General features: G+C 46.8%; 1 protein-coding gene across 1 annotated transcript; it reads right to left on the bottom strand.

The window, feature by feature from the left end:
• Nucleotides 1–2,821: 2,821 nt before the first annotated feature.
• Nucleotides 2,822–19,187, bottom strand: SCD (stearoyl-CoA desaturase). Its single transcript, XM_036438855.2, has 6 exons — nucleotides 18,736–19,187; nucleotides 17,878–18,175; nucleotides 13,882–14,012; nucleotides 12,245–12,450; nucleotides 10,537–10,769; nucleotides 2,822–7,207 (listed from the first exon to the last, which is right to left on the bottom strand). Exons 1-6 carry the CDS (start codon nucleotides 18,760–18,762, stop codon nucleotides 7,008–7,010), a joined length of 1,095 nt encoding a protein of 364 aa, XP_036294748.1. The 5' UTR covers nucleotides 18,763–19,187; the 3' UTR covers nucleotides 2,822–7,007.
• Between the last annotated feature and the right edge of the window lie 470 nt (nucleotides 19,188–19,657).

The following is a 19,657-nucleotide window of genomic DNA, read 5'->3' as shown; positions in this document are numbered from 1 at the left end:
CCCTACTGGGGATGTGCCCACAACCAAGGTGTGTGCCCTTGACCGGAATCGAACCTGGGACCCTTCAGTCTGCAGGCTGACGCTCTCCACTGAGCCAAACTGGTTTCGACCCAACTTCATTCTTTTGCTCATGGATTTCCAATTGTCCTAACACCAGCTATGGATAAAACAAACAAACCCACTATCTTTTCCTCATTGAACTGTCTAGGAACCTTCATCAATATCAGTTGATTGTAAATGAATGGGTTTATTTTTACACTCTCGATTCTATTCCATTGAGGCATATGCCCACCCTTATACCTGTAGTACATTGTCTCCATTACTGACCCTTTGAAGTAATTTTATTTCAGGAAATGTGAACCCTGGCGAGTGTGGCTCTGTTGGTTGGATATCGTCCTGTCCACCAAAAGTTGCCGTTTGATTCCCAGTCAGGGCACATGTCCAGGTTGCAGGCTCGATCCACAGTAGGGGTGTGCGCAGGAGGCAGTCAGTTGACATTTTGCTATCATATTGCTGTTTCTCCCTCTCCCTTCTTCTCTCTAAAAAAACTAATAAAAACTTTTTTTAAATCAAGAAATGTGAATCCTCTAACTTTTTGCTTCTTTTTCAAGTTTGTTTTGACTATTCAAGTCTGTTTTGACTATTCTTTAATTTCTGTATACATTCTAGGATCAGCTATCAGTTTCTGTAAAATAAAATAAAAAAGGCAGTTGGCATTTTGATAAAAATTGCATCGAATCAGTAGATAGTTTGAGTTGTATTAGCAACTTTGAAGTATTCTAATCCATGAACATGAAATTTCTTTCCATTATTTAGGTCTTCTTTCATTTCTTTTAATAATATTTTATAATTTACAATATACCATTCTTATGTACTTTTGATTTATTTCTATTCACCTAGTCTTTTTAATGCTATAAATGGAATTCTTTTAACTTTATTTGCATAGTATTTGTTTCTAGTTTATATAAATACAATTGATTTTTGTATGTGGATCTTATACCCTGCAACCTTACTGAACTTGACCTAATGGTTTTAATAGTTTAATAGTTCTGTTTTTTTGTGAGGATTCTCTAGGCTTTTTTAATACACAAAATCATGTCCTCTGCAATACAGCAATCATTTTACTTCTTCTTTTTCAGTCTGGGTGTCTTTTATTTCTTTTCATGCCCTGGCAGTTTTGTGTTTGGTGTTTTGTTTTGTTTTTACTTTGTTTTTGTTTTTTTGTTTGTTTGTTTTTTTAGGAACTATCTAACTATGGCCATTGGGTATCAGAAATTTGATTCCTGTGCTCTTCCCCATTATTTCCTTACATTATTTCTGTTCTTTGTTGCATGATTTAATCTTGATTATTAAATAGAACCTTAACCTCTTCATAAATCCATACAGAACATGTCAAAAATAAGAATTCATTAGTTTGTCCCCAAGTGCTATTTTACAATTCATCCTTAAAGGTAAACTCATACTCATTTCTCTTTTCCTCTCAGTCTTGAACTCAACTGTACATATTAATCAAGTTTTAAGAGTTCTGCCAGAACTGGCTTGGCTCAGTGGATGGAGCGTCGACCTGCGGACAGGGGGGTCCCAGGTTCGATTCTGGTCAAGGGCATGTGCCTTGATTGCGGGCACATCCCCGGTGGTGGGTGTGCAGGAGGCAGCTGATCGATGACTTTCTCTCATTGGTGTTTCTGACTCTCTGTCCCTCTCTCTTCCTCTCTGTAAAAGATCAATAAAATATATATTAAAAAAAAAGTTTTAAGAATTCTTCCCCTTCCTTCTTTCTTGGAACTTTTGCATATAGGAATAAAAAGACAGCTCCAGGGTAAAATAACAAACATGAGATACAGAATGTCTGAAGAAAGCATAGCCATCTGTTTAACCAGAGGGAGGACAGCCAGGTATAAAACAGGAGGAAATGAAAAGTGGCAGAGCTTAGCGAGGATAAATTATTGTAAGTTGGATGCAGGTTAATGGGAAATAAAACACTTGGAAGGAACAGCGCAATTATAGAACTGAAAGAAAAAAAAAGAAGTCCAGCCTGAATATTTTAAGCAAAATGGGGTAAAGGGTGGAAAGCCAGATATTGATGAAGAAAATGCCACCGTTAACTTAATTAAGGACTGGCAAGACCTCAATGAATATAGATTTGACTTTGGATGCATTGACTTAACCTGAGAGAATCTTGCTTCTTGTTCACGGTGAGGACAACCTTACATTAGAAAGGAGGAGTTGGTTCTAGGAAACTCTTGGAAGCCTAAGTGTTGGCTTCTGTTGGAGGATAGGGCTTCTTCCAATGGTAAAAAGCCAGCCTTCTCTTTTCCACCTGAGGATTCACAGAGAAAGTAGTAAAAGTTAAAGCCTTTCTCCCTGCTGTTGTCAATCAGCACTTCCAGGAAGCCACTTTATTCCAGGGTTGACCATTTTGGAGGAATGACCTGGCCAGCCTAGCCTAGGCTGCATTATAAAAACCTGCTTTTCCGGAGTGGTTTTCCTGCTGCCAACTTCCTCTTGAGTCCATGTGACCATGTGACACACAAGAGACCTGGCCAGGGCCAAGTGCCAGGGCCAGAGTGTCAGCTGGTATCACTGTGGCTGCTTTAATGGCAGCAGACTGCTGGTTTCCTGTGCCAAGACTGAATTTAACCTATAGTTACCCTTAGCAAAGACAGGGCGGGTTACTAGGCTATATGAGTCAATCATTGTAGCTTTTTCTCCTGTGTTACTCTTAAAGGTACAGGAACAGGACCCAGATATCATGGTGGACCAGAGATAAGTCCCAGGAGACTTTGAATCACACCCAGAAAAGCTCACAGACACAGCGCAGTCAGATTCACTTCACTTTTATTATGAACAAACACAATGTTAGATAAGTACAACTAACCTCAGAGTTATTAATAGAAATTATTCCAAAATTATTCTTAGGTCACAAATAACTACTATCCCACATTAAAAAAAAAAAAAAAAAAAGGAAAAATCCCACCCAATCAAGGAACAGGTGTCCTGTGTCTATTTCCATGACAATGAGTTTATGCATTCTCAAATTTTGTCTGGCTAGTTATCTACCACTTATCCAATGGACTTATTCAATTTCTCAGAGAAAACCATATAGATTAATGATAGCATCTGGGACACATGGTTCACGGCGGACACAAATTCATGGTGGATACTACTAACTATAAAAATACTCAGGACTTAAGAGATTTCTCTGCTGAAGGGTCCCAAAATGCTTTATATAAAGCATTAGTCACACCTCAAAACTGCCCTTTGAGGTAGGTCAGTATTATTACCCCCATTTTAACAGAAGGAAAACTGAGGCACATTATTGTTAAGAGACTTGCCCAGGGTCACATAGCAAGTCAGTGGCACAGTGGTAAGAGAGGCGTTGGCCTTAACCGCCTGGCTAAAGTTGATATCTTGCTTTCTTTAACCTTTCACGCTGACCCATTTAAGCTATCCTTACAGAGAATACACTCAGGATACTAGAAAACCAAGGAGAAAAAGTTTCCATTTTAAATTCTACAAGCATCTTTTTAATCTAAATAAAAACCAAATACATTCAATTACTTCCACCCGCCATCAAATGTGGGCACTTAATAAACACAGACCTAAGAAAAGTTTCCAAAATGAAGCCCAGGAGGGAATCCTGGGAACAGCTGTACTGCTAATTCCCCAGCCAAGCCCCCCTTTCCACCAGCCACTTCTGCAAGCTCTCAGGTGCAAAGGAACTCCACAGAGGAGCAAGGAGGGAGTGAGAGCAGGCTCATATGCAACACTGATTAGAAAACACGTAAGGCACCCAAATAAGTTGTCAGCACACCCACAAAGCAAGGACTGTTAGAAATTCACACTTGATCAGATCTGGGTTTCTGGATCATTAATGCATTATTTGAATTCAGCTTGAGAATCTTGAGAACTGTTCCTTATTCAGCAGAGACCTCCCCCGCCCCCTCCTAACCCTACCCCACATCCACATATACACTAGGGCCTTCAACCTGAGGACTCCAATCAGCCTTGGGTAGGCAGGGTCATGGTGTGGATCAGATCCATGGAACATGATTAGAATAGAAAGATAAAGTTGTTTCTGATCATAAATTATAAAGTAGGCATCTGGTGACCTGTGGCGTTAAAACTATCCAATAGACATTTCCCAGGGGTAGGTGCACAGGTCAACAGATCGAAACTACAGTGATCTTCCGTTTGATTCTTTTCTACTGAGAGGAACAGCTCAAAAGACAAAGATGCCTTTAGACCAGGCTCATCCCTGTAGCCTCTATCTACTCAGCAAACACAAAACGAAAGGCCCTCTTCCCTTCCACCGTTCGGTTTCAACAGTGGACAGAGCATTTGGTATCATACATTTTCAATCTTGACAAAGAAAAGCCCAGGCTTCTGCATTGATGACTGGGGTACAGGGACAGGAGTGGCCCAAGGTTCTCAAAACACTGATTTTTATTTTTTATTTTTTTCTTAGACCTCTTCTACACTATTGGCTACTCTAGGCTGTGCTGTAGGGAATGCTGGTTAGTTTGCTGAACAGAGACGCCGCTCAGCAAAGTTCATGGCATCTCAGATCCCAAGTCCCAGCCAAAGCTTTGCAGTGTACCCTGGCTCCAGGGAATGAACAGGGCCTTCTTTCAAGCGAGGCACTTTGGAACTTGCCTTTGTTTCTTGTGCTTCCCAGTGAAGGCTAGGCTCCCTCCTACTTCTACCGGCGTTGCCGTCAGCCGGGAGCACAGACTAAAGCTGGGCAGGGTAAATAAGCAAGCAGGGGGCGTCCAGTATGTTCTCTCGTTCTGACCCAGACAGAGGAGACGGAAAACAAACTCTCTTTTGCTCCAGGGCTGGCTCACTAGCATGATGCAAGCATTCGGCTTGGCTGTGCCTCATGAGAGAGAGAGTGGAGAGAGAGAGAGAGCCTGAGCCAGGGATGTTCCTACTAGGGTTTGCCAGCCTTGTCTTGAGTCATCACTGTGGCAGGGGATAATAGGACTGTAGGTGGAGAGACTCTGGAGGCCAGGTGAAAGTGGCAGCCAGGGCAACTTGATAAAGAGAAACAGTGGTGCAGTGACCCTGAGCATTCTGTCTGCCTGGACAGCACTCGCCAGCACTGCCTCCGAATACACAGAGGAGGCTGCCTGTCCAGAGAAAACAAGAAAACGTCAGGGGACAGGTAGAACCGGGAGGAGAAATGGACAGATTGGGTAGAGCCAGGAATCAAGAACCAGGGTAAAAAGACTTCTACTCGCCCCCAGGCAGTTCTATATTTTGGCTAGATCAGTGATTTTCAATTGTTGTGCCACAAGCATTTTTTTAAAAACATGCAGCACCTGACTGTTTAGTCAGGGGCACTGACCTCTTTTTCCTTAGATTGTCAAATATAAAAATGACAACAGCCAACACGACAAGAGCTGTCTGGTGTGGATCACTCAAAAGTATACCTTTTGTTGTTGTTAGATTGGCAAAAATATTTTTTTTGGTGTGCTGCAGAATTTTAGTAATTAGTGTATGTGTGCCATGAGATGAAAGAGATTGAAAATCACTGGGCTACCTGTTAACAGAAGAAATGAGTGAAACAGTCTGACACTACGGCAAAAAGCCTCCTAGTTTCTACTTATTCTGAGGAGAAATGGGAGTCAATGAGTGAACCTAACAACTAACTTGTTTGGATAACCAGCTTTCCTATTACGACACCCAATAATTTACTTAGTAAGCTTCTGAATCCAAATCCCCAGACAATGCATTCTCAAAGTCCTTCTACTGTAAAATAATCTCTCAGGAACTGCCCACAGACCCTGCTCTTCAACCTCTCCATCCCCTATTCTCTTCTTCAAGCATCCCTCTCTCAGAGGGAAATACTCTGAGTGAATTAATATTCTAAGCAAAGTATATCTGTATATATATAAATATATGTATTTGTTTAACCTACTTCCTAAAATCCTTCCTTTTTTGGAATGCTCACCATTATACCACCAATACATTCCTTTTTTGGATGTCTGGATATGCTGCAGCTACCGCATTACTGAGTAGAGCTGACCAGTATCTCAAGGGTCAGATGGCAAAGTTAGAAAGATGAAAGAATTTTGATGATTCCAGGAGCTGCTGGATTCATCAATTCTGGAAACAACCAACCTCAAGACTTTCTGATATATGAAGTAAGAAATTTTCCTGTTATTAAAGGGAAAAAAACTCCTCCATTGAAGATCTTTTGTATTACAAGCTAAATGCTTTTTCTTTATCTCCATCCTAGAGTCTATTGGGACCTAAGATTTGCTCCTGTGGTCTAGCACTGCCAAGCTCCATGGCCATTCCCCACTCACAATCAGGAGAGAAAGGAAGCGTGCTGGGCAGTGGGGCTCAATGGCCGAGTGGGCAGGCAGCGGTGTGTTTGATCACCTCAGGAGCTTCTTCTTGCTTTGTTTCCCACCTTACTTATCAATCGTACCATGCATGCTAACTCTCTCCCCTGACAATTTACCTGCTTTAGAAGCTTTGTGACAAATAAAGTTGTTCTTCCATTCCATCTAGCAAAAGTCTGAAATGAAAATAACTAAGAGGGGTCTTCCCAGAAGATTTTGTCAAATCTCTAGCTTGAGCCACCTACCTTGAAGCTTAGAACATCTCAAGGAAAAAGAGTTATCTGGGGCAAAACCATTAGTTTGGGATGATAGAAAGGTTGTCTAGACTTCAGAAGCTAGATACCCACCACTGCCTCACCAGCTGCTTGTCTGGGAGGCAATGAGGAAGAAGAGAGAGGAAGGTGATAGGAAAAAAGCAAAGAAAAGGACCATGGGTCTAGAAGACAGGGAAGAAAAGAGAAGAAAGAAGAGTATCAGCTTAGCATCATGAAGGCAGAGTTGTTGGCTTTCAATACTTTTGAATTTTAAAAGAATACTGGAATGGGTTAACCTCATCATCTTTAGCATCCTGGTAGCATTATTCAGTAGTTAATAAAAAGAACATTAAAACTCTGCCTGGCTGGCTTTTGAAAAGGAAAATGGAGGACCCCAAACTCAGCCACTCTTGTAGCTTCCATCTCCAGTTCTCTTAATCTTGGCCAAGACAGCTGCCTTGGATACTTTCTTCCGGTCGTAAGCCAGGCCGAGGGCAGCCATGCAATCGATGAAGAATGTGGTTAGGTTGATGTGCCAGCGGTATTCACTGGTGGAGTAGTCATAGGGGAAGGAGTGATGGTAGTTGTGGAAGCCCTCACCTGAAACCAAAAAACAAAGAAAAAAGTTAAGGTGCTCTACAGTGAACTGCTGTCTTCCTGATCTTGGAACATCAGTTACCTAGCAGAGTACCTCAAACCTAGTAGATACTTGCTGTTGTTGAATGAATGAATGAAACTAGTCTCTTCTACTCTGAACCAAATAGATCCACTCAGAGGCTTCTTAAGAAAAAAAACGGGGAGCCCTGGACAGTGTTTCTCAGTGGTTAGAGCACCCATCCTCGCATCAAAGGGCCTCAGGTCCATTCCCCATCAAGGGCATGTACCTGGATTTCAGGTTCCATCTCCTTGCTGCAGCTGGAGACAACCAATTAATGTGTCTCTCTCATATCTATTTTTCTCTCTGTCTCTACCTCTCTTCCTTCTTACCTCCCTTCCACTTTCTCTAAAATCAATGGAAAAATATCTTTGGTGAAGATTTAAAAAAAAAAGGAAGAAATGAATAGGGAGACCATGGTCAACCATGGATTTCTGGGAGCCATTGTGTGAGGACTGGCAGTTTCTCTCAGAGTATAAGATGACTAAAAACAAACTATCACTGGAAATGGATTTTAGGTCGGAAAATCCCAGAGCTTTACTAAATATTGGTCTGAGATCCTCACGGCTCTGTGTGTGTGTGTGTTTGTGTTTGTGTGTGTGTGTGTGTGTGTGTGTGTGTGTGTGTGTGTGAGAGAGAGAGAGAGAGAGAGAGAGAGAGAGAGAGAGAGAGAGAGAGAGAGAGAGAGATAGGGTGGGAAGATGAGAGAGTCTAGAATAAAGAACATTTGCTGTGTTTCTTACAAAGGTGAGCAAGGGAGTACACCTGCACTGGAACAACCTACAAGCGTGTGAGAGAACCACAGAATTGGGCAGCAATAGCCGAAAGTCAGAAGAAAGGAGGCCCAGCCTAGGGCTCGAGTGTCCTCGGCCACTACTGGTTCAGTAGACTCTCTGACTTCAAATTCTTTGAGCTTTGACCCTGGTGTGATGGTGATGCAGATACAACAGAAGCTCTCGGAGGGAGTCAGAGGCAAAATGCTTAGAAACTCCCTCTAACTTCTGAGATGAGCAGTTCTTTTTGCTGGATGGAGAAAAAAACCCACAAAATTCTGGATTCGGGATAATTTCTGTAATGGATCAAACTTTGGAAACTCCACAGAGTGTTTCTCCAATCGTTGGCAGAACTCTTTTTTCTGAACCACATTCAATAATAACAATACTGAGCCTTATGAGGCTGTGGTAAAGCCGGGTAAAAAATAGCTAGTAAAAGAGCATATCAAGTCCTTTGAAGATAAAAGAGCCTTCAAAGGAGCCATAATGATATTAATAACGCGCAAGTAAAGGAAGTCCCGCAAAGTAAATGACACCATCCAAGGCATCTCAAGGTGTGTCCTCTCTCTGTAACGTGGACTCTGAGACAGTGTGAACTGAGTAGGAGGGTGGAAAGATCCCAAGACTAAACGTACTGAGAGAGGATTTCTCATTTCCCTCAATGGCTCTGCACCAGGCTCTATATAAAGCACTAACCAGGCCTATACTTATCAGATTGAAAACTGAATCAGACACACACATAGCCAAAGGGACGGGGGGGAGGGGAAGGAGAGTCAATAGGGAGAAGGACAAGACTTTGCAACTGGGGCAGCAAGATACAGCCCAAGAAAGGCTCAAGGGAGGTCAGCTTTGTCAGAGAGAAGATGAGCATGTGACTGTGGGGGAGGTAATTCAAGAAGAAAAGATTAGAAAGGCAGGAAGCGAGCTAGAGGAGAACAAAAGGGGAGGTGATAAGGGAGGAGAGCAGCAGGTACAAATAAATAACTGAGACAAAATAAGATATTGGGAGCCACTTTGTTTTTTGTGGGGGTTGTTTGTTGGGCTGTTTTTTTCCACAAGGGAGCTACTCGGAACTAGTGGTCAGAAAGAGGCTGCAGTTGGGGAAGCTCACTGTAGACCCATTTGCAGTACAGGACAACTCTCATTCCAGAAACTTCCATGTCTATGAAAACCTCAGACTTATATGGCTTAGGTGATTTACTTCAAACATGGTTCAGAGTAAAAACATGCACAATGTAGATGGTGCCTGAAAGGAGAGGGGAGAGGCATGACAGTTAAAAAGAAAGAGGGGAAAAATACTATTGGAGTACAGTCAGTACCCAGTGAAGATGGTCAGGGTTGAGACTATAAAGAGAAAAGGGTGAATTTAGGCCATGATATGCATAAACACATGGAACAGTGAGTTTGCTCACTGATCAACGGTGAGGAACAGGAGGCCACTGGGTTTCCTCAAGGAGGGCTAATTCCAGGCCTTAGTGATGGCTCTATTTAGTTGAAAACAGTGACAGAAAAAATCAATTGGAGACAGATTGTAGAACTCTGGCTATTAGAACTCAAAGTATAAAGAAATAACTTCAGCCAAGATCGGTTTGGCTCAATGGATAGAGCGTCGGCTTGGGGACTGAAAGGTCCCGGGTTCAATTCCGGTCAAGGGCATGTGCCTTGGTTGTGGGCATATCCCCAGTAGGGGGTGTGCAAGAGGCAGCTGATCGATGACTCTCTCTCATCGATGTTTCTAACTCTCTACCCCCCCCCCCTCCTCTCTGTACAAAAATCAATAAAATATATTTAAAAAAAAAAAAGAAGTTTTTTTAAAAAAAAAGAAATAACTTCATAAATAGCAAGCATTCGATCAATTAGCAGGCACTTGTGATTAAACTAACTGCTTTATCAGGGGTTCCCTAAGCCATTCTTAGTAAAGAATAAAGCAGAAGAGACAAAAATCAAGGACAGGAGACAAGCATGGTATGGCCACCAATAGTAGCTTTGTTGTCCTTCAGATTGGCATCCCCAGGCAATAAGGCATGGCATACACTTAACGTATGGCCTACCTGAATATAAAATAGCAAAAAAAGATATATAAAAGAAAAGTTAACTGAATTAAATTACAAGTATTCTACATCTGACATGACATATACACCACTAGGGCATATTGGCCATCCTGAGGGCCCAATTCTATTTATATCGATTTATACTTCCCTACAATCCAAACCAGACACAACTGGAAAAAGGAAAACCCAGAGGGGGCTCATTATATGTAACATTTGGGAATTGTTTAAGAACCTAGCATCAAAGGCATTGCTATATTTAACCTTTCCTTTTTATTTAAGACTTGTGGCCTGGCTCTCAAGAGTTTTCTCATATATTGCCTCTTAGTTCTAGAGTGAAAAAAACAGATAGAAAGAGGTCATAAAGCAAGTTAACCTGGTTTTTCTGGTTCCCAGCCCAATACCCAGACAGCAGACCACTAGATGTGGTCTAGCTGTGGACTGCTGACTTACCCACAGCTCCCAGTGAAACCAGGATATTCTCCCGTGGGTTAATGTTCTTGTCGTAAGGGCGATATCCGTAGAGGTGGGCAGCGCTGTTCACCAGCCAGGTGGCATTGAGCACAATGGCATACCGCAGGAAAGTGGCAACATACAAGCTGTGTTTGAAAGTTTCACCCCAGAAATACCAGGGCACAAGTGTGGGCAGGATGAAGCACATCAGCAGGACAGCAGGCTTGTAATGCCTACATTGAGAGTTCATACACCAAGTCAGCAGACAGGACATAGACCTACTGATTTCCATCATCACTGGGTTGGGCTGTCTCTTTCCTTCCACATTGTGAGGACAGTGTGGCAGGAAACAGAGCAAGAGGGATGGGGTGGGAAATCTTGTGAGAATGTGGTGTCATTATCTCACTTTTTAGATGAGGTAATGAGGGGTTAAATGACTTTTCTAGGATTGCACCACAAGGAACCAGTGGAACAAGGATTGGAATGCTGATCTCCTGATTCGAAAGTCATTGCCTTTTTTTTTCTTCTTCCTTTTTTTTCCTTTTACTATAGCACAATTTCATGTGAGTAAAATAGGCAAGGTCCATATTATAAACGAATACACTGAATTCTCCTGCCCAGGCTGTTTTTCCATTCTGTCCTTGGGCTTCTTTCTCTTTCTAATCAATGTTCTTTGCAGAGTCCATGTGTAGTGTCTTGCCTCCACTTCCTGCCAGCCAGCCTCTAACCACTCCTCTTCTTTTCCCTCAGGATCTCTGATGCCTCCAGATCCCCTGAAGGTCCTGTCCCATTATTCAGTCTCTCCTTGAAGGTAAGACCAGACCAGTGACTTGATTTCCTGCATCTCTTCAGCAGTCAAGCCTTATGCTCTTATACCATTGGCATTCCTGCACCCAACTCCTTTCCATTCTTGCCACTGCTTCCCTAGCATGGGTCCTCACTGCCTCCTAATTTGCGGCCCTGCTTCTCACCTCTTTGGCTCATTGGTTTCTTCACCTGTCATGAGAGTGATCTTTCTGAAGCACGCCTCCAACCATCACAGATTCCCAATCAAAAAACTTATAATGGTCTTCCATTGCCTATGAAATTAAATCCTAAGTCTGCTTTTAATGGCCCCAGTCTCCCTCTATAGTCTTAATCCTACCACACCCTATACTTCAAGCAAAAGGACTCTGTTGCTAGAACATATTTCAGGCTTAGATCATTCTGTTCTGTTTGTACTGTTTGTCTCTCTCCCCTGACACCTGTGAAAATCTCTATCCATTAGTGGATTCCAAAGCTACTTGCTTCACAAATGGTTCCCTGACACTCCCCACTATGCAGTCTCCCTCCCCTTTGTGTCTCTGACTGGTACAGAAAATATTTTGCCATGTATCATACTTATTCAGACACTTGGCTTATACTTTTACTCACCAGTAGGCTACAAACTCCTTGAAGGTAAAGACTATGGCACAATCATCTTTGTACCCATGACTTCCTAGGCCAGTAAGCATTAGTTGAATTTTACTGGCCTAATTAAGAAGTTCAGAAAGAATAATATTCTATAGCTGTAGACTTGGGGACTCTTTAAAAATTAGAGTTTTAAGTTATGATTTTTGAATATGCAAACCCAGTACATTTCTCAGTTTATGTTTATAAGTCCTGGGAGAAAAGGGGTGAGGGGGCTCCCCAAACACCAAGTTCCCAGCTCCATCCCCCTTCCACTCACCTCCTCTGGAACATCAGCAGCTTCTCAGCCTTCAAGTCCGACAAGTCTAGCAAACCACCCTTCTCTTTGACAGCTGGGTGTTTGCGCACCAGCAGCCAACCCACGTGGGAGAAGAAAAAGCCACGCCGGGCATTGTGGGGATCAGCATCTGTTTCTGAAAACTTGTGGTGAACACGGTGATCTCGGGCCCATTCATAAGCATCATTCTGGAGGGACAGAGAAGAAGACTACTGTAGGCCTCAGGAGAGACACCCTCTTAGGGGAATCCCAGTGGATAGACATCTTCAAGGGCCCATGACTCTCAGCACAACCTCACAAAATACGCAGGAGCCGGGGCTCCAAAGGAGGGTCACGGAGTAGCCGCCTCTTTCCCCCCAACTTGCCACTGAAGCTTAATTGGAAAAGCAACTTGAAGTCCCAGGACGGCATAAATAGGACTGGTTGCTTCATAAAGATTATACAGTGGGCAGAATGGAGGTAGATCACAGAGCTCAATTTCATTAGGAGAGGACATGGCAGTTCCTCTAGCAAAACATGTTGGAAAAGGTCTTCGTGGGGTGCCTAATCCCTGGGCAGGGCGAGCAAGGCAGACAGCCTTGCATCCTAGGGCCCTGGTCAGTGGATAAAGCTGCAGGGAGCTTCATTCTGATGCCTTGGCAAGAGACAGCTCACAACTCAGCAAGACCAGACACATAAATCATGAGCGTGGCCACATTCCCAAATGATCTCTGGGCTTCTCTGGGACTCTTTCCATCCCTTAAAGAATGTGTCAATATCTCTTTCTTACCTTTGTCCCAATATCAGGAGCCCTCCAGGTATAAAGTAATATGGCACCGATGATTACATAACTATGGTAAATGCTACCTAGAGTATTGCCATGAAGAAGGGAACAAGTTCAGTGGCCTCTTTTCCCCCTCTGCTCCAAGCTGAGCCCCACACCCCAAGCTATCCTTTGTCCATTGCCACCGCTTAATAGCTATGTGTCTCCTTTCCCCAGTTTCCTTCATTCTATCTCTGCTATAGCTTTCTGACTCAACAAACTTCCATACAGCCTGGCAGCCCAAGACAGGACCATATTGTTGGTCTCCCTAACCTCTCCATGACATAATTTTCTTATCTAGAAAATGGGAATAAGAATAGTACTCACCGCCTAAGAGAATTTAATAAGGTAAACTATGTCAAGGGCTTAGAATAGTACCAGGCACACACTCAGTGCTATAAGTATTTGCTGTCATCGCTGGAAAACAACAGAATTCCTGAGTCTGTGAAACATCCACTTCAGTCCCATCATGGTGGAGCCCTAAGCTATTCACCTAAAATGGTGAGTCTATTGTCCAATGCCTTGCAGACTCTGAGAATGAAGGACCCCAACAGCCAGACTTTGTGACAACAGAGGAACCATAGGAAAAGATAGGAATATATATTTCCTAGTTATCTCCTAGTTCTCTTTTCTAGACTCAGAAATGTGCCCATGCTTTATGGACTGAAGGCCTGAGCCTGCACCTGAGGTGACCACCAGGAGAGAGGAGAGTGAAATGGCTGTCCAGGTGTTGCTCCTCTGCAGGTGCTGATCTCCTCCATCCGCCCCTGGTCACTGGCAGAGTGGAGGGAAGGGCTGGGCAGAGCTGGCTTCCTACCTGGAATGCCATTGTGTTGGCGATGATCAGGAAGATCCGCAGAGGCAGCCGAGCCTTGTAGCTCCGGTGGCTCCACAGGCGATGGGCTCCCGCTGTTATACCCAGAGCACTGATGATGTAGTAGGCGAACCCTGCCAGGCGGAAACAGTGAGAGGTCAATCATCTGGAGAAACATTCACAAGTGGTTCTCTGTATGTTGGATGTGTCTTCAGAGGCTTTTGGGGGGATCTGCTTTTCCCTGAGGTCCAGGGACACCTTGGTCTCTTAGGTCTCTCTGATTTTATTACTTGAAAGAAAAAAAAAACCCATCACCTCTCACCCTCTCCACCTAGGAATTGGAATAAGCTAAGAAGTTTCAGGAACTTTTTTTGATTTCAGAGGAATGGAAAGGGAGAGAGGGATGGAAATATCTACGATGAGAGAGAATCACTGATTGGTTGTCTCCTATGTGCCACACACTGGGGATCAGGACCACAATCTGGGCATGTGCCCCAACCAGGAATGGAACCCTGACCTCCTGGATCATAGATTGGCACTCAACCACTGAGCCATGCCAGCCGGGCTGTTGCAGGAGCTTTAGAAAGGCAGGACAGAGAAGAGCTTGCTACCCAGCGCCTGGCCACTCTTAGTCATGAGGATTATTATCTCAAGCCCCATCTCCTTTGAACTTCAGCTAAGCTTCCCCCAGTTTTTAAGGACCACAGACCACTCCTACAGAGCTTAGGACCCATAACCAAGGGTGGTCCCAAACAATTTAATAGTCAGTAGAGTCTGGGCACTCATCAATCCAAGGGGCTCTGGGTTCTAGAGGACACCCAGGGGCTCAGAACTACGGCTATTTCCCAACTGATCCAAAAGCATTTCAGTATTTTAGCAGGCAGTGTGACCATATCAGGGGGACAATCTGCCCTTCACATAAGTCTTATCTCTGCACAGCTTAGCTAAGAATTTTACAATATATTCTCTGATTTTCTGGTTCCTTTGAATGGACTTTAATAGCCTCACTTTGCAGTTGAAAGAAAAAAAAAAAAAGACACTCATAGAGGTTGTGTTTATCTATGGTCACAAGGCCAGTAAGAAATGGAGCCATAGTTTGAAACTAAGAGTTCTGTTAACAAGCATTCATGTTCCAACTATACCATCCACCTCCCCAGGATATGTACAGAGTTCCTGCGTCTCTCCTTTGCCACACCCCTCTGTCAGCCCCCACTCTCTCTGGCAAGGCTCATTTTAGATGGTGGTGGGATATGCTCAGAACTGTTGGTGGAACATCCCAACACTGTCCTCCCTCACCTTCCTGGAGGCCTGCCAGCTCAGGAGGTGCCAGCTATAATCTCTAACTGGGCAGTGGGTTGCTGGCTGTACCCATATTCCTCTGTTCAGTAGCTCTAAGAGGCAGAGGCTGAGTAGGGCCTTGGTAGAGCAGTTGACTGTTGACAATGTTTCATTCCTAGGACTACAGCTCAAAACAATGGGTCCTCAGTGGCCACAGAATTTAGTTGCAGTTGGAGACACCACATGGTGTAACAAATTGTCCTGTGTTCTTTCTCCAGCCACAGATAACAGTTTCCTAAACAAATATCCCCTACCCCCCATCCTATCTCCCTCCACCCTATCCTATTCCTCCTACAGGATCCCACGGGAGAGGGAGAGCCCTGGAGCCAGAGTCTATCCCAATGACAATTCTGTCTCTAATCCCTTTGCTACGTGACTTGCTGGCCTTAAGCCATGTGACTGTTTGCTCCCAGATGCAAAATCTACCTGCACCCGCAGCTGGAAGAATGACAGTTGAGCCACAACCACACGAAGAATCATCAATGAAGAAGAAAAACAGCTTTGGGCAAGAACACAGCACTTAGCTCAAAATGAAGGAAGCTACTGGGGTTGTTTCATGCCACAGATGACCCTGTGAGCTAACTCAGAAAGCACTTAAGATCCTAGTGTTAACAGGGGAAGTGGGAAAAGAATCCAAGCATTCTAGTGCCTTTTTTATCTACACATCTAAGCCTAGCAACTAGGAGGAGGCTCATTCTCTACTAATGTCCAAATTGATGGTTAAGCAAAATCTCATAGCTCTGGCCCTAAGGGAAGGGAAATTTTGCCCCTCGGTCCTCAGTGATGCCAGAGAGATGCCTTCAGGCTGCCCCGACGGCCCTTCTGGGAGTCTCTCTAAATTGCTCAGTCACCAGAAATGCTGTAATCACAACCAGTTGTTGATTTAATACTGTCCTTGGGGATAAAAGGAAAGGCTGAGGCCAAGCTCCTAAACTCTGAAAGTGGGACCCCTGACGGTCCCTCTCTCCTTCTTGTTTCTTAAGACAGAGCAGTTCTGTTATCCCCATGCCAGGATGGTGATCAGTCAGCCCAACCACCCACCACAAGGTCCAGGGGAGGAGTACAAAAGGTCCCCATCCAGTCTCCGTGCCACATTTCCCTGCCCAAAGGCACCTGGGCAGGGCACATAAAGGTAGTGGGCACAGCCTTGGATTGGGGATTGCACTCTGCCCCCTGCTCCAGCAGCCGAGGGTGAGGGGCAAGCAGAAGCAGCCTGGCCAAACTGTGGACTTAGCCAGGCCTACAGGGAGTGCTGAGGCTGGAAGGGGCTTGCGGGCTACAAACCTACTTGTGAAGACTCCGCTTTTGGGTAGGAGGGTAGAGAGCTGAAGTCTGGCTGGGACCTCAGAGGGGCTAGAGAGCAGAGAGAAGGGCCCTTCCTGGTCTGCAGAAGAGCCTCAGCAATGGGAAACCTGTAACCCAAGGAGCACTACCTTCCTGATCCTAGAAAAGTACCGTTGTCCCAGTTTGTACCCGGAAAGATGGAGATCCGAGGAGAAGGGATCTCTACCCAGTTGCATTTCACTGTCTGAGGCACTGAGAGGATTTCCCAACACAAAGCTCTAAGGACCAGATCCCACCACCTTTAGGCGTAAAAGGTCCTGGGAGAATCAGCTCCAACTTGGCCTACTAGCCCTTCTACGTAACTACCCTCCAAGAGTGCAGCTCTCAGCAAACACCCCAACCCTAACATAGTTTCCCAGAGAGAATTCAGTTCACCACCCTCGGAGAGTGGCAATGTGGGGCCCCTGGGTCCTTAAGAGTTCCCTCATCTCCCGTCCCCAACGCAGGCTTATGATGGCAGAGGTGAAAATGCCTGCAGAGCGCATGTGTGCTTCCAGGGGGCAGGGCGCCGCTCTCTGCTCATACCCATGGATCCTGAAAAAGCTGAGCTAAGGGCAGGTCAGGGACAGAACTCCCTCACTGCAGCAGCCTCGCAGGAGACTCGAGGCTGGGGCTGCTGAGGACTCTCTCCTGGCCTGGTCTGGCTGTCCAGGCAAGGAGAGACTTCATGGCATCGGGAGCTGAAGCTGGAGCAGGCTAGGTAGGAAATGGGACATGAAGCAGTGCTTCCACCTCGTTGCAATCAAAGGACTTTTCCCTGAGTGGTGTGTACCGTGCCCTGGGACCTGCAGGGAGTCACTCCATCTGTTTAACATGTTTCCTACAGGAGCTTCATCTTCCTAACAAAGGAGGCTGGTGGGCCAGGGTCAGGGCACACACCTTTGTGGGTAACCACCTCTCGGTTCCTCCCTCTCCTCCTCTCTTCCTGAGCCATTTTTCTTGCTTTCTCACGACGTTGCTCCACCTATACCACCCCCAAACCACTGGTCTCACCCCATGTTCCCAGCTAGGGGCCTTGAGTCTTTGGTGGATGGTGGGGCTGGGACAAGCAGCCAAGCAAATGGCTTGAAACAGAAAAGCTCTTTCAGGGAAAGCCTACCCTCTGGCACAGGTCTACCCGCTCCCTCCCCAGCATCCACGTGTAAAGACCCCCAGCATTGCCACCCCTGCCTCCCTGCCCCCCTAGCCTCTGCCCCCAAGCCACGCAGCCTCTCAGGAATTGTAGGGCCAGTACTTCTGTTCCAGGTGAGCTCCTGTCCCGTTAAAGGGCAAAGGGAACCTGGCGCCTCCGGGCAGGGGGACGAGCAGCACTCTTACCCCAGAGCCAGGTGTAGACCTTGCAGGTGGGGATCAGGATGATGCCGTACAGGGCTCCCAGGTGCAGCAGCGACATAAGGATGATGTTCCTCCAGACATACTCAAGCTTGGGCCTCGGGCCCTCCTTATCCTTGTAACTTGGGTCAAAGATGTCGTCTTTCATTTCGGGGCGGATGTCTTCCTCCGGGTGCAGGAGATTCTTCTCCGGGTTGCTTTCTCCATTCTGCAGGACCCGGGCGGGAGGCTCGGTGATGGTGGTGGTGGTGGTGGAGGAGGAGGATGCATAGGAGCTAGCCATCTGGCAGGGAGAGGAAGCGGAGGGTCAGGGGAGAGGAGGCTGCACGTGGAGGTAGCAGGGGCCACGTCACTCTCATCCAGCTGGAGGAAGAGCGAAGGGTTGGCACAGACCCTGCCCCAACCTACCCAGGCGGGGGTAACGGAAGGCGGGGTCCACCCCAGATGAAAGCAGAGGAAGTCCCCAGGAAACTATGCAGAGAGATTGGGGAGGGGGGTGAACCTTCAAGGTGAAGGAGAACACTTTCACCCATGCGGACACACAAAGGAACCCCCGCAGGCATTACAGACGCAAGGGTGCCGCCAGCCACGACCCGGTTTTCCTTTGAAGCGTAAGAAACAAAAGTTGGGGAACCAAGTCCCTCAAATTACGACGCAGATCCCCAGCAAATGAAGGCAGCACAACTCGCAAAAGATGGCTCTGTCCTCCGCGGGGATCTCCGCTCCTCCGTCCACGAGTCACCTAGAAGCCGGGCCAGCTGGGGCGCCAAGCGGCCAGGGAGCCCGGGAGCCCGGGAGCCCGGGAGCCCGGGAGCCCGGGAGCCAGGCTGGAAGGAAACTCACCTCCTCTTGCAGCAAGTGGGCCGGCATCTGCGCTCTCGGATGCCTGGGGTCACTCTCCCAGGGCTGAGGCTGCGCAGCGGAGTTCGGGGCAGCGGAGAGATGCCGGTGGCTGAGCCCGCGTTGGCGCTCGGAGGGGTGGCGGTGGCGGTGCGTGGCGGGCGGTGCGCGCTGGATCGGTGTCCGTGGACCCGGTGCGTGGCTCTCCCAAGGCTGGGGATTTAAAGGCTAGATGAGCTGGCAGGGGATGGCCGTGCCCCGTATTTCCTCAGACTCCTTTTATTCGCTGCCAACAGGGCCAAAGTGCGCGGAGTTGGCTCGCGGCGGGACCCCCGCATGGGCGGGGAGGGGAGGAGACAGAGGCGAGGCGTGCTAGGGGCCGGCCACGCACAACCTGGATGCTGCAGGCATACCGCGGCCCGGCTGGCTCCGCAGCCGCAGCCCGGCCCCCGGGGAAATGCTAATGGGCTCCGGTAGACGCTGGCGCGCCATTGGCCGAAGGGAATTTGGTGCCACCTCGTCCCGCCGCTGCCATTGGCTCGGCGCAATCTGCTGTTCCCTCTGCCGCCAGCTCCCCGCTCCCCCTCCCATCCCTTTCTTCTCCGCTCCTCTGCCCCCGGCCGCCCGGCCCCTCTGCCCGGCCCCCGCGGCCCCGGGGGCGCAGGGGAGCTTTCTGCAAGACCCAGAGGGCCCCGTCCGGGAAGGGGGGTGGGTACCAGCCCGGGCCTGGCCCCCCTCCCCAGCACTTCGCGAATGCATAGGCCCTGGGGAAGTTTCACAGAAAACAGCAGAGAAGCCACGGGGGTGACCCCTACGCACAACTCCGCTCTGCTTCCCCTCCCCTTCCCGGAGACGCGTGGGGAGAGGGGACGTGGCTTTAGTTTAAACCTGGGGGTGGGATCGCATGGGGGGTGCAGCCCGCCGT

This window comes from Pipistrellus kuhlii, unplaced genomic scaffold (genome assembly GCF_014108245.1).
Source record: "Pipistrellus kuhlii isolate mPipKuh1 unplaced genomic scaffold, mPipKuh1.p scaffold_m20_p_15, whole genome shotgun sequence".
Lineage (NCBI taxonomy): Eukaryota > Metazoa > Chordata > Mammalia > Chiroptera > Vespertilionidae > Pipistrellus > Pipistrellus kuhlii.
The sequence above is the reverse complement of the archived record's forward strand: the minus strand, read 5'-3'. Positions and strand labels throughout refer to the sequence as shown.

What these genes read in the sequence shown, in the direction of transcription:
- SCD (XM_036438855.2), bottom strand. Translation starts at nt 18,762, where the DNA reads ATGCCGGCCCACTTGCTGCAAGAGGAG. An exon ending in CCCACTTGCTGCAAGAGGAG is followed by an intron (nt 18,176 to 18,735) that starts GTGAGTTTCCTT and finishes TCTCCCTGCCAG; the next exon opens with ATGGCTAGCTCCTATGCATC. An exon ending in CTGCTGATGTTCCAGAGGAG is followed by an intron (nt 10,770 to 12,244) that starts GTGAGTGGAAGG and finishes CTCTCAATGTAG; the next exon opens with GCATTACAAGCCTGCTGTCC.